Source organism: Kryptolebias marmoratus, linkage group LG9 (genome assembly GCF_001649575.2).
Source record: "Kryptolebias marmoratus isolate JLee-2015 linkage group LG9, ASM164957v2, whole genome shotgun sequence".
NCBI classification, from domain to species: domain Eukaryota; kingdom Metazoa; phylum Chordata; class Actinopteri; order Cyprinodontiformes; family Rivulidae; genus Kryptolebias; species Kryptolebias marmoratus.
In genome coordinates, this window is record NC_051438.1 from 11,700,553 (window position 1) to 11,715,360 (window position 14,808).

The following is a 14,808-nucleotide window of genomic DNA, read 5'->3' on the forward strand; positions in this document are numbered from 1 at the left end:
ATTGTTTCAACTTTTTGGAAATTATATGTAGGCTTTTTCCATGACTGACATTTATACTGACACAACTGAATACAAAGACAGCATCAGACAATATCGGGCACCAGTACTATCAGCTGAGAAAATGGTTATTCTGTGCATCATAAGAACTTCAAAAATATAATATAATACAATTTAATAATAATATAAATATTTTTTATATAAGTCAGCGTATTTAAACACTGACCAATAGTTTATATAGTATCAATAAGAACTGTTTTTCTTTTTTGTTTGTTAGTTTAATTCATTCATTTGTTCAAATATCAGTTTATAGTGGTTGAATGGATGTCGTTCAACAAGAAATAAAACTACAACTCCCAGGCTGCTTTTCGTCTCTCCAGTGACGTCACAAGGGCATATTTCTCAGTAACCTTTCCTGTCTGCCTGGTGGTGCGTTTGCGCCTCCTGTCTTGAAAGGGAGGTGAGGAATAGTTTACTTTTCAGAGTTCAAGGTTTGGTTTCGGTGTTCGTCTGGAGCAAAAGGGTTTTGCCGAGGCAGAGAGCCCCTTTTCACAAGATGCTGAACATGTGGAAAGTTAGGGAGTTGGTTGACAAAGCGTGAGTATCCTTCGACTATACTTTAAATATTTGGTGTCATTTTTGCCTTTAGTTTACCTGTTTGAAAGAGACACGTACCCAAAAGTTTGACGTCACTCCAACAAGTTAGCTAGCTCGAAAGCTAATAGCGAGTTAGCTAACTTTTACGAACGCCGTTTATCTCTGTGAAAGTATCGCGTGTTATCAGCACATTAAATAAAATTTTCCCCTTGAACTCCGTGTTTGCCTGCCATATCGTTTTATGGGGTTATAATATATGTTTGAACGTCTTGTTCCTGTGCCATTTCTCCGACGGTTCATGCTAACTCGCTTAGCTGGTAAGCTAATTATGTAGTTTCTAGGCTAGGCTAGTCAGCTAAGCTAGTTTGACAGCTCCTCTGTTGAATAATCAGGGGTTGTTAAAAAGTTAAAGTTTCCCCCGGCTGGTCACCTTTTGGCTTCGGTTGTGTGAAAATATGTTTAAACCACTAAACGTGGTGTATTAAGTACTTAACGTGATGGCACTTGCAAGGTTAGTTACACTCAGCGTTACGCTGTCTGTACTAGTTGTTTATTAATAAAGTTACTACACAGGGCTGGATTACAGTGGTTTGGCAGCCAAGTTGCTGCGTTATGAAACTTGTTTGTTAAACTGAAACAGCAAAAGCTTTAAACACTTTAAAGTTCCCCACTGCGCAACATGGTACACCTTTTTGTGCCATTGTCACATTATGTTCTTTACAGCTCCACGCCTAATAAAGCTGTCACTGTATTTTAATTTACAGTGTCAGAGTACTTATTCATGAATGATCAATCGTTTTGCTGCTTATTGTATATATGGCTACTTTCTATAAAATACAAACTTCAATATACTGTATACAGCACCTTGTAAAAGCCCTGAATTGTCCCTCATTTGTTTCTTGTTTCGCCTCAAAGGAGCCAGACTTTCTTGTAATTCTTTAAAGGGATCTTGAGTTGTACTTTTTCAAACTTTCCGAAGGTTGTTTTTGTCTCATTCAGAGGATTTTTTTTCCGTCATACAGGTAAAAGAGGCTCCTAAGTTTAAGAGGTGAACTTATGTTGTTTCAAGACACAACAGACAACTTCAACATCTAATCTTTATGCATTTTATTACATGCAGCCTATCACATAGACCCAATTTTACTAATTTCTTTAGCCAAATCTTTAAAAGAAAGTAACATAGATAAATTTACTGACTTCAAATTCTATTTCAGCATCACCGAGGTGGTTCCCACAGGAGCTCTTAGCTGAAAACTTGGCATACAGGGGATGATCAGCTGACGGGTGATGCATTTCTCTCCGGTCCTGTGTCGGGGCTTTGCTCGTATTGTTCCTGCTTCTTAAGAGACACGACTTTCATCTGCTGTTCAGCGGCTGCAGAGAGGTTGTTTTTGGCCTGGCGCTGCTTTTGTCTTCGGCGAGCGTGCAATGCACAGTATGTTGCCGTGGTTTGGGAACAAGTGCTGGGCAGAACACAAGTGAAAAAGCAGCCAAAGGGAACTTCGAAAGGCCTCTACGAAGGCCTGAAGAACTAGGTAGCTTGTAAAAGTGTGTAAGAAAACTGCCCGTTGTCAACGTTTTGTATTTTTACGTTTCTGGTGGGTCTTTGCATCTTTTCATGGAGGTGCTGCGTAGATCAGCGATCTAGTGGGCAGGTATTTAGCAGTAGATCTTTTCTGCCAGCCGTCTCTGAAACTGACCGATACCTCGTTCTGTTTGGGGCTGATATTAACTTCCAGCTGCTGACTGAACTGTGCTGAGTTGGCTGTGCTGTAGGGTGTTGCACAACTTTTCCCCACTTCAAAGGTTTAGTGGCTGATTTTGTCAAACCGTACAACAGAACATTATTGAGTCTACTCGTGTCTTCAGTCCTTTGAATTAACTCCTCTTCCGAGAGCGTTACTTTTTATAATATTTGTTCTTTGTGTGTCAGAGAAGGAGAAAAACAAAAGAAAAGGGGGAAAGATTCTATGATTGTTATTTATTTTTTGGGGGGAGATTGTTCTAAAGCATTTGCTTTTATCCTATTTTCTCATTTCATTTTTGGGACATGTTGGAGATTAAAAGATTGTGTTTAATGAGTTATTTTTGTTTGTATAAATGTACCTTAGCACATTCAGTTTAAAACTAAAACAAACAAAAAAAATATATATATATTTTTTTGAAGAGCCTTTACACTTCCACATTCCACTTCCATTTTTTTGATTTGTTGTTCTGCTGGCATTAATACGCAAAAGATAAAATTCGCTAAAGTTCATGAGCAGCAGCTGGGGAAATGTTTTGACACAGCATTATAGCACCGGAAATTAGTGCGCTACTGTGTCATTGTGGGAGCATCACAACTTCCGTTTGATCTCACTGATAGAGAGGACAGCAGCCGCCTTTGTAAAGAGATAAAATATTGCATCACTGCATCGCGTCGTATGGTGGTTTTCTGTCAGACGCTCAAGAGCCGTTCTTCACCTTGAGTTTCAGAACGTACAATGTTGCTTTACAAAGCAGGCAGGCTCAAAACTAATGGTGTCTTTTTTCCAAGTGTTGTTGAGGACCAAACCAAGTGTTGCATGAAGAATATTATCATCAGCATTAGGTTCTGGGACCTCTCAGTAGTTCCTGTAAGCCATGCTCCTCGTATGAGGCTGATTGTGGAAAAAGCACCAATAGTGATCATTTCTAAATACATTTCATTTTCAACAGTTTGACAAAGATCTTATAGAAGAGAGTTACCCGCTGGAGTGATAAATACTAATACAGCCTATTATCAGGACCATAAAAAGCTTAAATATCTGTCAGTTGTAGAACAAATCTGCTTCTACATTTATTGCTGATGTGGCATTTTTGTGGCACACACACACAAAAAACTAAAAGTTTCAGATTCCTCGTTTGCCTCGCCTTGAATAAAGTTGTCACAGCTTGATTAATAATCTGTAAAAGGATCTCTGGATTTAGGTTAAACAACTTTGCTTGTGTAAGAAATCATTTTGATGCAAGTTAATAAGTTGTGGCTCATGTAAGGGTTAAACATACTCTGAGCACAAGGCTTTGAGAGTAGATGTGCCTCCTTTGTGACGCAGATGTTGCAAAAATTAGCTGTGATTGCGTCACAGGGAGAAATTGGCAGTCTGTCTCAGAACCAGTTTACCCAGTTACTGCTGAATAGATATCAGCTAATGCTTTGGCTTGATCTCTTGTCACAATCAGAAATAGTCCAATCATGATTCAGAATCTTTTTATACAAAGGTGCTCTTGCCAAGTTCCGCAAAAAGAAAAATAGGGGATAATGCGGCATAAAAAGTCTTAGATAAGTTGATGAAAGTTTTGTCAACTTTCTAGTCTAGATAAATATTTAATGCTCAGAGTTTGACTTTTTTCAGTTTGATTCGTTATCATTACATTTCCAAAAAAGTTCACAAGGTTGGTTGAACAAACATTATATGATGGAGCATTTTTTTCTTTTATTTATCATAATTCTTTGTAAAATACAGTCTGTTTAGAAGAAAAGTCTCTGCTAAACTGCATTTGTTTGAGAATTCAAGTTGAATTCTTCCTACTTGAGTTCCTTTTTTTTTTTTCTTGTAGCATGAACAGGAAAAACCTCATCTGCAATCAGCCCAAACTTGTTTTACTCATTATTATTTCAGTTTTAAATAATGCATGTATATGGTGTCTAGATTTGCATTAGCTTGTTGAGTCCTTTCTGTTGTTGTAGTTGGCGCTTACAAATGGACTTAGGTTGCTTCACGACAGCCACACCCTTCATTCATTATTACACGTTGTTGGTTTCAGTGGAGCGCCGCATGCAGAACTCGGAACAGAATGCCTAATTTTAGCAGCAACGTTGTTGATTTTTCATCCATAGAACCAACGTAGTGATGAACTACTCGGAGGTGGAGTCTAAAGTCAGAGAAGCCACCAATGACGATCCGTGGGGACCATCAGGACAGCTAATGACTGAAATATCAAGGTAAGGAGAACAAAAACACGTCCAGCTGAAAATCCTTAAGGTGGTTTTGTAAATAAACACAAACCACAGTCATGGAAATCTGTTTCCTGTGGATTGTTTTGTACTTCTAATGTTTTTAGTTGTTTTATTATTATTATGACCCAACACAAAATGAATGCTATACTTGTCCCAGCCAGAATCAAGGCAGATGGTCAGCAAAAATGAACTGTTTTTCATGGCACTGAATGGAAGCCTTGTGATGTCTGAAACGTGTGCATGATGCGATCATTTAATGTCCTGTAGGCCAGCTGTGTCCTGTCCTGGTCCTCAAGGGTCACTGTCCTGCATGCTTTACTTGTTTCTCTGCTGAAGTCCACACTTCACTGTACTTTCTGCTTTGTCTTTGCCAGTTCAGGGCTACTTTTAGTCTATGGACAAAAATGATGAAAATTCCTGTATTTTTTTTGTTGAAGTGTTTTTTTTAAATATCAGTTTAGGTATTATGCAAACAAAGGAGTAAAATGTAGAGAACAAGAAAATCACATAAAACCTTTAAATTTAGTTTAAGTTTCTTCTTTGTTGGTTGTTATTAAAGACGAGTTCAGTGGGCTTTCTTGTCCGGTTGTTTGATGACATTCATTGAAAGTGACATTTTCTCCACTAAAAAACAATGAGTCCCGTCTCCTATTCTTTGGTGAATGTTTGTATAAACAGAGCCACCTTCATGTATGAGCAATTCCCAGAGGTGATGAACATGCTGTGGGCCCGCATGCTGAGGGACAACAAGAAGAACTGGAGGAGAGTCTACAAGGTGTGTTACAGGATGGCCTAATGGTGACGCAGTACTGCTTTCAAGCCTAAATGCTCGGTCCAGTTTTGATTAAGGTTAAAATTCAGTCTCGTTGGAGGAAGAATCAGTCCAGGGACATTTTGCTTTAACTGCTGTTCATCATTCCTTTCACAGTCTCTGCTGCTGTTGGCCCATCTAATCAGAAATGGATCAGAGAGGGTTGTAACCAGCACCAGAGAACATCTTTATGACCTTAGATCATTAGAAAGTTACCACTTCGTAGGTATGGTATGCTTCTGGTATTCATCTTAATTTACTGTTTTTGAGCCTAAACTGATTTACTGATGTTTCTCTGCACATTGAGGCTATAATATTGAGTGTTTCTTATCAATAGTTTTCGTGTGAGCTGTAATAAAAAGATGGAGGTGCTTAGGACTGTTTAACACACACACACACACACACACACACACACACACACACACACACACACTGCCCTGAAGCTGCTTTCATTCTTTTTAAGTATGTGAATAATATATTTAAGATTTTAGTAGGGACACTCAGCTGTACCAAGATGTTTATTCATGATATTCAACTTTGCAAAGTGTGAATTCATCCCAATATGTTTCTTTTGTCTTCAATCTCTATCTCTAGATGAAAATGGGAAGGATCAGGGTGTAAATGTGCGTCAGAAGGTGAAGGAGCTTGTGGAGTTTGTTCAGGATGATGAGAGGCTTAGGGAAGAACGAAAAAAGGCAAAAAAGAACAAAGACAAATACGTCGGTGTATCCTCCAACTCTATGGGCTATAAAGGTTACTGTAAGTAATATCAAAACACTCAATGTACATATATATATATATATATATATATATATATAGTGTACTTAGATATACTTGCTTCCCTGTACAATATTTACTTGGATACTTGTGAATGTATTTTCAATGTAATAGTGTAAAAAATAAAATAAAAATCACAGTTGACTGTATCTTCTTTTTCCTTCTCGTTAGCTGGCGACAGGTACGACTCCAGTGAGAACCGAGGAAAGTGGGACGACGATTGGGACAAAAGTAAAGGGCCTTTTCCCTTCAGTGAAAAGTTTGGGGAGCTCAAGGACACAATTGGTAGTACCATTGATGATACCATAAACAGGTTCAGGAAGAAGGACAGAGACGACTCACCAGATCGATTCAGGTAGGAGAAATTTGGTGCAGGATTAACTGTTGTGGTATATGTAAAAAAACAAAAACAAAAAAACCAGGTTTGACGCAATTTTTGTCATGCAATCACATGAATAAGAGCCCATTTTGTGATTTATGGAGTTTGACAACAGCTCCATACTGCATTAAATGCTGAAAGTGGCTGGCACAGCCATGTTGGGCAGATTTTTTTTTTTTTTTAACACAACTGCTTAGGTGTGCAATAATTCCGTTCTTAAAAATTTAATCTCCCTAAAATGTCCACTTACAGAGGACTGCTCTGCTTTATTTCACCTCAAAATGTTTTTCCCTTAACAGCGACCATGAAGAGGACCGGGATCGTTCGTCTTACAACAGTCGGTCAAAGAAAGAGTTCAAAGATGAAGAGGAGACTGTTACAACCAAGAGCGTACAGATTGTCCAAGCGACAGAAACGACAGCAACACGGAAGAAAGCCGTACCGTCCAAAAAAGTGGACCTGGGGGCTGCCGCTAACTACACAGGAGACAAGAGCCCAGACACCACTGCCAAACAGGTACAACATGCACGTTTCATGGAAACAAACAAACAAAACAAAACGGATCTCAGTTTACACTTATTTGTGATTAATTTTTTTTTTTTTTTTATCTAGACCCAGTCGGCAGCAGCTCCCCAGCCTGCCAGCGCAGGTCTAGCTGACCTATTAATGGCGGACACAACACCTAGCCAGCCTGCTGCCTCAGGTAAAATGGGACTAATATCTAATAAAGCTGCGGCACCAGTTGTTCTTCTGTGGTTTCAGTTGACAAACTGGAATCAAAGAAATCACTAGTAGTTGCTAAATTTTTAGGAATCACTTAATCCAGGAATAATCTGAATAGGGAAAAAAACCCATCATGGCTACAGGCTCTTGACTCTGTTTCAAATGATGCTGCTCTGCTGCTGATACCAGCCTCAGATTTTGGGGACTGCAGGGGGAGGGAGTTGATCTATAGGAACTAACTACAGCAGATGTGTTTTGGAGGAGTCCCTTGTGAATGGAGAGGGTGGGCGCGCTGAACAGATGTTTGGCTTCTTCCACCTTGCCACTGCCACCACCTCTCCTCTCCCTCCTATGACACTCCAGGAATGCTAACTATCCAAGCACCTCGCCGGGAATGTACCTGTTTCACACGGACTTGTTTTTGTTTGTTTCTCAATGCAGACTTTGTTGGTGGATTTGCTGACTTCACCTCATCTGCTGCCTCAACTGGACTGTCCTCAGGATCTGGTATGTTTCAGGAGTTTTTTCTTTTTTGTTGGCGTGTGTGTCTGGATATGCTGTCCTGTTGCAGTTGTACTGCTAGAATATTCAAAGAAATCTTGGGGTGGGAGGGGGGTGCCCTGCCATATGGAGCCTGCTACCTGCTCTGCATAATAAGAACAGACACACATCAACTCCTGTTATGGATGACAAGTAGACGGGGACAGAAGAAGTTGTTCATGGAGCTGGAAGGAGACAACAGGCCGGGCCAGTTCAATGAAAATTTAAAACGTGGCACTAGTGGTCACTGAAAATTTCCTGGATGAAGTTAAACTCTGCTCACAAAATTAGGCTTTTAGTTTGTTCTTGCATCTACATGTTCACATCGGCTTGTATAGATTCTGTGCTCTGAATTTTGGAATTACTTGCTGAGCTCCTATAATAAATCTTAGACGTGGAAGGCAAGGATGGACAATAACATTTGCTTGCTTGTTTGTTTTGTTTCCACCATGTGACACCAGCTACAACCTCTAACACCAACGGAGAGTTCGGTGAATGGAATGCCTTTCCTGGAGGTCAGATTCCAGGATCTGCTCAGAGTGCTGACACAAGTGGAAATGACTTTTTTGGAGGCATGACAGCCGTTCCTCCTACTGCCCCGGCTCCGGCCCCTGCCCCTGCCCCGGTTCTAGCTCCGGCCTCGGCTTCAGCAGACCTGTTTGACTTGATGGTACCGACTCAATCCATCACCTCCTCCCAGAGCCTCAATTTCAACATGCACAGCACACAGACCATGAGCACCACAGCCTTTCCTCAGTCTATGTCACAGGTACGCTCGGCTGTGCTCAAACACGTGAGCATTTTTTATTAATAATTAATTTAGATAATATCAAGGACAAAAAACTCATGTGTCTGGCATAAATGGAAAACAAGCGGAAGCAAAATATCTGCAGATCACATCACCATGCTGTCTCATGTTCCTTTAGAAACTTTTTTGTTGTTGTTGTTTCTGGGGTTCTAAATGAGTACAGAGAGCCTAAAAATATAGACTTTTTAAAAAGAACATACTCCTTTTTTTTCCCCAAAAAATTTGAAATAACTATAGGCTCCTGAATGAAACTCTGTGATACACTTAGACCGAACTACTACAGAGATAAATAGAAAAGATCTCCTAGTTCTTAAACTCCTTCAAAGTGCTCGAACTGTATTTTGGTGTTTTAAATGTTTTTATATTCTGGGAAAATTGTACTCATCTTGATGGTGCTTGAAAACTACTCAAATTTGACTTGTGGAAACCTCCCATCTCAGGCACAAACCTTGACCCTCGTCTCCTGTTGAACTGCCATTTGTTGTTCAAACACTTCACTACGAATCCAAACTCTAAACCAACAAAACATCCAGCCGGCCGTAAAACACCCGTCTTATTATGGAATATTGAACCACTTCACTTAAATTTCCTGACGCTTTTAAAGGTTAACATAAAAAAAAAAATAATAATAATAAACTTATTTTTTTGGTAAGGTTTCTTAGTTTGCTGAATTGGAGCTGCTGATGGTTATTTATTGACAAAAGCAGATTTATGAACTTAAAACATTCAGTGGGAGGTAAAAAAAATAATAAATCATTAAAAGTAGTCAGATGTGCCAGTGGATAGAAAACTAGACAAAATATTTGTTATTCTTCGTCTTCTTATCTTGAGTTAAGTGAACATCTTCACTGCTGATTTAAAAAAAAAAAAAAAAAAAGAAAAAAAATGCCATCAAGAGAAAGTTAATTTGTTAATTTGCAAGTTGAAGTTGGGTGGAGACGAAGCATTTATTTCATTGTGTGGGAGAGGCTGAGCTGATAGTGACTTGAAACGCACATCTATCTGCAAGTGGCACAAGATACTGAACCTCCTAAATATGGTGGTGCACTTAGAGTTCTTCCTTTTTGCAAGATGACAGTGAGCTACAAGTGAGCAACTTGTTTTAAAGAGCAAGAAGCTGTGAAAGTCTTTCCTGACGAGAACAAAGGAGCTTTATGAGAGCCTCAGTAAAAGAGCCACTAATGATTATCAAACTGGAAAGGGCAACAAAACCATCTCAGCAGTTCAGACTGTAATCCACAGACAAGAATCATGGTGGGCAAATGGGAAGAAATTTCAGACCAATAAAAGGGGAAGGTCATAAGGTCACAAATAAACTTTGTTTAAATTAAAAAAAAAGATCTAAGCTACTAAAGGCCTCTCTCTTGTTGGTTAGTAATGACCATGAGTCAGGAGAGCACTAAAAACATCAGTATGCTGGGAAACTGCAATGCTTCCAGCTTGATCTTAGCAAGTTGCTATGGTGACAGTGTCCTGGACTACTTGCCCCTCCCTCAACATTTAGTTTCTATCAGCTATTTCTTTTTTTTATTTTTTACTGAGGAAAGGTGCTTGTTAATGTAGCAGCTTAATTGTGAAGACTGAACTGATACTGCCTGTCAGAACCGCTTTAATCCAAAACCCCAGGACAAACCAGGTAATTAGCAGATCATCAGTGTAATCTGGCAACATTAAGAAAAAAGATACCAGTTTGTCTACCTAGAGATAATTATTTATTGATTATAAACAAGAAGATTTCAACCTTTTTAAATCCTCATTCTCTCTCTGTTCCGACTTTAGCTTAATTATGATTCCAGTTAAATTCTATTACTGACCAGTAACATTGTGCAAAACACGGCAGTGTCTCGAATTAGTTCAGCATTTAACATTAAGACGAACTTTCTTGATCGATGATTGCGTTAAATGTGAAATGGGAAAGTTACTCCTTGATCCTCCGGCGCACAATTTAGTTCTCCTTGCTGGAAAGCCTGTGCGACTGAGACCCACATTGTGTTGAGTGAAAGACAGAGGGCCAAAATGATTGCGGGGCAATAACGTTCAGCTTCACCAGATGCAAACCTCCCCCAGAGACCGCCCACTCCCCCCGTTACTGACACAGAATGAAAGGAATGAGATGTGACTTTCAAGAACACAACAAACCCAACAAAAGCTTGCATATGTGGACTGGTTGTTTTTTTTGTTTGTTTGTTTGTGAAAAGGTTCTTGACCTACTTTAAAGAAAAACAAAAAAAACTTGTTCTTTGTTTTGCTTAATGACACCAACTCTGTCTGGTTTATCCAGTTGCTTTAGCTGATTCTTCTGACAGACTCAGAGGGTTAAGTGGGTCACAGTGAAGGTTCGAGGCCTTGAATTCTCAAAAAAACCTAAACAAAAACACAGCTTTTCATCTTGTGTACACATCTGTTGGGTGTCTGGTATGAATTAGCTCTTGTATCAGTGCTTACATGCCTCTGTGTCTTTCCCATCCAGAACATGGGAGGCCCTCTACAACCACAGCTGGTGCAGCAGGGAGGGGCCTCTCAAAGTGCAGGAGCCAAAGCATCTCTCCCGTCCACCTGGTCGGATCACTCTGTTAACATCAGCCTGGACTTTCTGGGGCCAGGCATGACTCCTCCCAAGCCTAGCCAGCCGAGTCTCAACACCCTCCAGCATGGTGAGATTAGGCAGTGACAAATGTAGTCAGGTTTTTTTTGTTTTGTTTTGTTTTTCTTTCAAAAACATCTTGTCAATCCAGTATTTTGGTATTTAACCCTTGTTTTTTTCTTGTTGTTTTTTTTTTCTCCAGGCAATCAGACACCTGCCAATATGCTCTCCCAGGGATTTTCCGGTATGAGTCTTGGAACAACAACAGTCAGGCCACCTGTCAATACCATGATGCACCCCGGTGCTGGAATGGGAATGGGTATGGGCATGGCTCCTAACCAGGGCATGATGGGGATGGGCATGAACATGGGAATGTCACAGGCAGGTATGACCATGGGGATGCCTGGTGCCATGGGGATGGGGATGGGAATGGGAATGGGAATGAACCCTGCAATGGTCCAACAGCCCAAACACGACGCCTTCGCTGACTTTGGCAACTTTGGAAAGTGACGGAACGGGCAAGCAAAGATTACGAGAAGTGGTGGCAGTCACTTGCCGTCCATTGGTGAAGGATCGTCATGAGCTCCAAACAGAGTACTTGAAATAATGTCAACTATCTTTTTACCAACACCCTGCAATCTGTATTTTATAAGTTATGTAGTGACGTGGATCTAAATGAATGTGTGTTGATTGAACCAATGATCTGTGTGGTCTAGGACGGTGGTCAGACAGACCCACTGATGTTAGCGTGTCCGTCTGATTAATGAGTCAATGAGAAAGTGCCTGAGAAAATGGGGATTTGCTTTATAACCTCAAATCAAGTGAAATCAGCAGAATAGCAAAAAAGAAAAAAAAAACATTAGTAGCTGCAGAATTTTTGTTGAGAATGCCTTCTCAATATCTTAACCTAATCGTACATTTGGATAACAATGATCAGCCATTTTAACTTTCTAACTCATATTGAAGAATGTCAAGTTACCTCTTTTGTTTGTCTTTTTTTTTGGGGGGGGTACTCTATCTTCCTATGACATGTAAATAGACATTTTTGAGCCCCTGCAATAAGTTATGAAGTTACGAGAGGCAGTAACTGTGTGTCAGGTTGTATGATACAGACCAAACTCGTGTGAATGAAGACCTAAAGGAAGCATGACATGACATCCTCTGTACAGAAGTGTCGGCGCTCCGAGTGTGGCTTTGAGGGTTACACTTGGGGTTTGCAGTGAAAGCAGCAGCAGGGTTTCTCCTACCGTAAAACATAATTGGTGGCCTTTCTTATTATAATATATCTATATTTTTTACTTAAGAAGAATACTAGTCGGTTTGTGTCCAAGTGAGATAATCAGGAAACAAAAAAAAAAGATGTCATGCAGTGCGTATGGGGTCTTCATTACAGCCCGCAGTGCCTGAAAAATCTGCCTTTTCTCCTCGGAGACAGGTTTGTAGAAAACTCTCAAAATGAAGTTTCTGTCCTGTGTAGCGTAGTGTTGCTGTCTGCGCAGACAGCACAAGCAAATTGAATAATTGTTTTACGATGTTTTGTTCATCCCAAGCACCTTTTTTTTTTTTGTTTGTTTTTTTTTAAATAAAGAAAAAAAATTCCACGTCTTCAAGCCAGTGCTTGCGTCAAAAAACACACAGGACCTCAGGTTTTTTTTTGTTATGTCAGACTGTTAAGATTGTAAAATGCATCTGTGTTAAATGTTACCCGCTGCGTCTTGGTTAAATCGTACCATCCAGTTTCATTAACGCCGCACGTCAGTGCAACAACTTTTATTGTCCCAACAATCAGTCCAAGTGCCGGTGTTTAACAGCGCATTAGGTTTAGGTAATTGTGTGAGGGGAGGGAAGCGCTTTTTGCCAGCTGTGGGGTTGCAGAATGCGGTGTGGGTGAAATGAGAAATCCACGGAGGGGCTGGCACAGAACGATCAGCCCCGATCAGATGTACACGACGGCCCGCCTCTGTGACGGGCGCTCCCTGACCCTCGCAGCGAGTGATTGATAATCAAAATTATATCGTGGCGACCTGACATTTTTTTCTTTTTTTTTATAAAGTATGTCTGTGAGATGAATAATTTACTGACGAGAAGAGGACAGTGGATTCAGCAGCCTCAGGAGGACTGAACTTGTACTTTCCTTCTCTCCCAAGGGCTCGAGAGGCTGAGCACAGTAACACACAGTAGCCTTCCATTGATGTCTGAAGCATTAAGATGACCAAAATCTCTATATTTTTTATTTTCTAATGTATATCAGTAGAAATTGTTTAATAATAATTATTTTTGTTTTCTACTTTAAATCTGCTCCTTTTTAAAACTGAATTGTTACTGAAACACTAGGGTGTGCAAATGTACGAAAATCCTTTGAGAAAAATGACAATTTTTTTTTTCTTTCTTTTTGCATTATTCCCTCTCTGATTTGATTTACACGTCAAGATTCCTTCTGGAGAACATTAAACAGTTGATTTAAATTTGTTAATGATGTGTGTTATTTGGTGCGCTGTGTCATTAGCCTCATTCAAAAGTGCTTCAAGCAGCAAAAGTGAAGCTGAAGCGCTTGGCTTTGAAATTGCTTTCGCATAATGCGAGTTTAACTTTGTTGTTTGGGTGGGGGGGTAAAGGAGAGGCCACCAGTGAACGATCGCAGAGCCCATACGGTGCAGGTAACACCAAAAGCGTGCTTGAAACAGGTCACTGTTGGGACGGCCGAACAGAGACGCTTCATCGGATCTATTCTTACTTAAAAGTGGTCCACCTTTTCTAATTTGCCCGAGCTCCGATAATTCACAAACTATTAAAATTCACTTTTCCTCCGAGTTGGAAGGACGTCCTACATTCCCCCACCTCCCGTGCAACACAAAGAGGACGCAGATAGTTTAATCTAATTCTGGGTCATCTTTTTTACAATCGGTGTCGCGCCCTCGTGCTGGATCAAGATTTGTTCGAGCGCGCTTGTGTGACAAACACGACGAAAACGCGGCTTGCATTAAACAATTGACCCTGTTTTTACCTCTCTGGAGAGGCCCATTAAATTGGCTACACTAATAATATTCTAATATATGAACGGTATATACAGTAAATGAGCAAAAGTTCAACTAATGATAAAATGCGCCCCACTTGTGACTTACAATATGTGGAAAGAGGGTCATTATGTCTGCAGTCAAATTAAGAGAAACTAAAATAGGCAGAAAAAAAAACTTTCAGACCCGGAGACACGGCAGTGACAATCATTCTGTGCCACTTATCGTCCAAAACTAACCTATTTAAAATTATAAAAAAGAAAAAAAAAGAAGAAGCTACATCTTTACAACTTCCACGAGATGCGGTAAATTGTGCTTTTATGGGTAATGTGCCCATTAAAGAGTAAAAAGCAATCTGAGACGTCAAGACAAATGACAGCTTTTGAGTGCCATCTGCAATCTCGAGCCTCGCAAACTCAATTATTCATAATGCATTTATGAAGTCCGCAGAGACCGCGCTGTCATTCCCGCTCAAACTAACGGGGAAAGCAACATAAAGGGACAAGCTCTCCCGAGACCACCATGGTGTTGGCGGGCGGGCTCGGCGCGTGCGCACGCTGCCCCCTGCTGGCGAGGAACCGGAACTGCGGCGCAAAAAA

At 40.3% G+C, this 14,808-nt stretch overlaps 1 protein-coding gene across 1 annotated transcript; it reads left to right on the forward strand.

Moving 5' to 3' along the window:
• Positions 1-421: 421 nt before the first annotated feature.
• On the forward strand, positions 422-13,668 carry clint1a (clathrin interactor 1a). The gene is made up of 12 exons (XM_017433049.3): positions 422-594; positions 4,454-4,558; positions 5,252-5,348; positions 5,502-5,610; positions 5,979-6,143; positions 6,333-6,516; positions 6,840-7,056; positions 7,153-7,243; positions 7,705-7,770; positions 8,265-8,572; positions 11,082-11,265; positions 11,398-13,668. Exons 1-12 carry the CDS (start codon positions 554-556, stop codon positions 11,703-11,705), a joined length of 1,875 nt encoding a protein of 624 aa, XP_017288538.1. The 5' UTR covers positions 422-553; the 3' UTR covers positions 11,706-13,668.
• Positions 13,669-14,808: the final 1,140 nt, after the last annotated feature.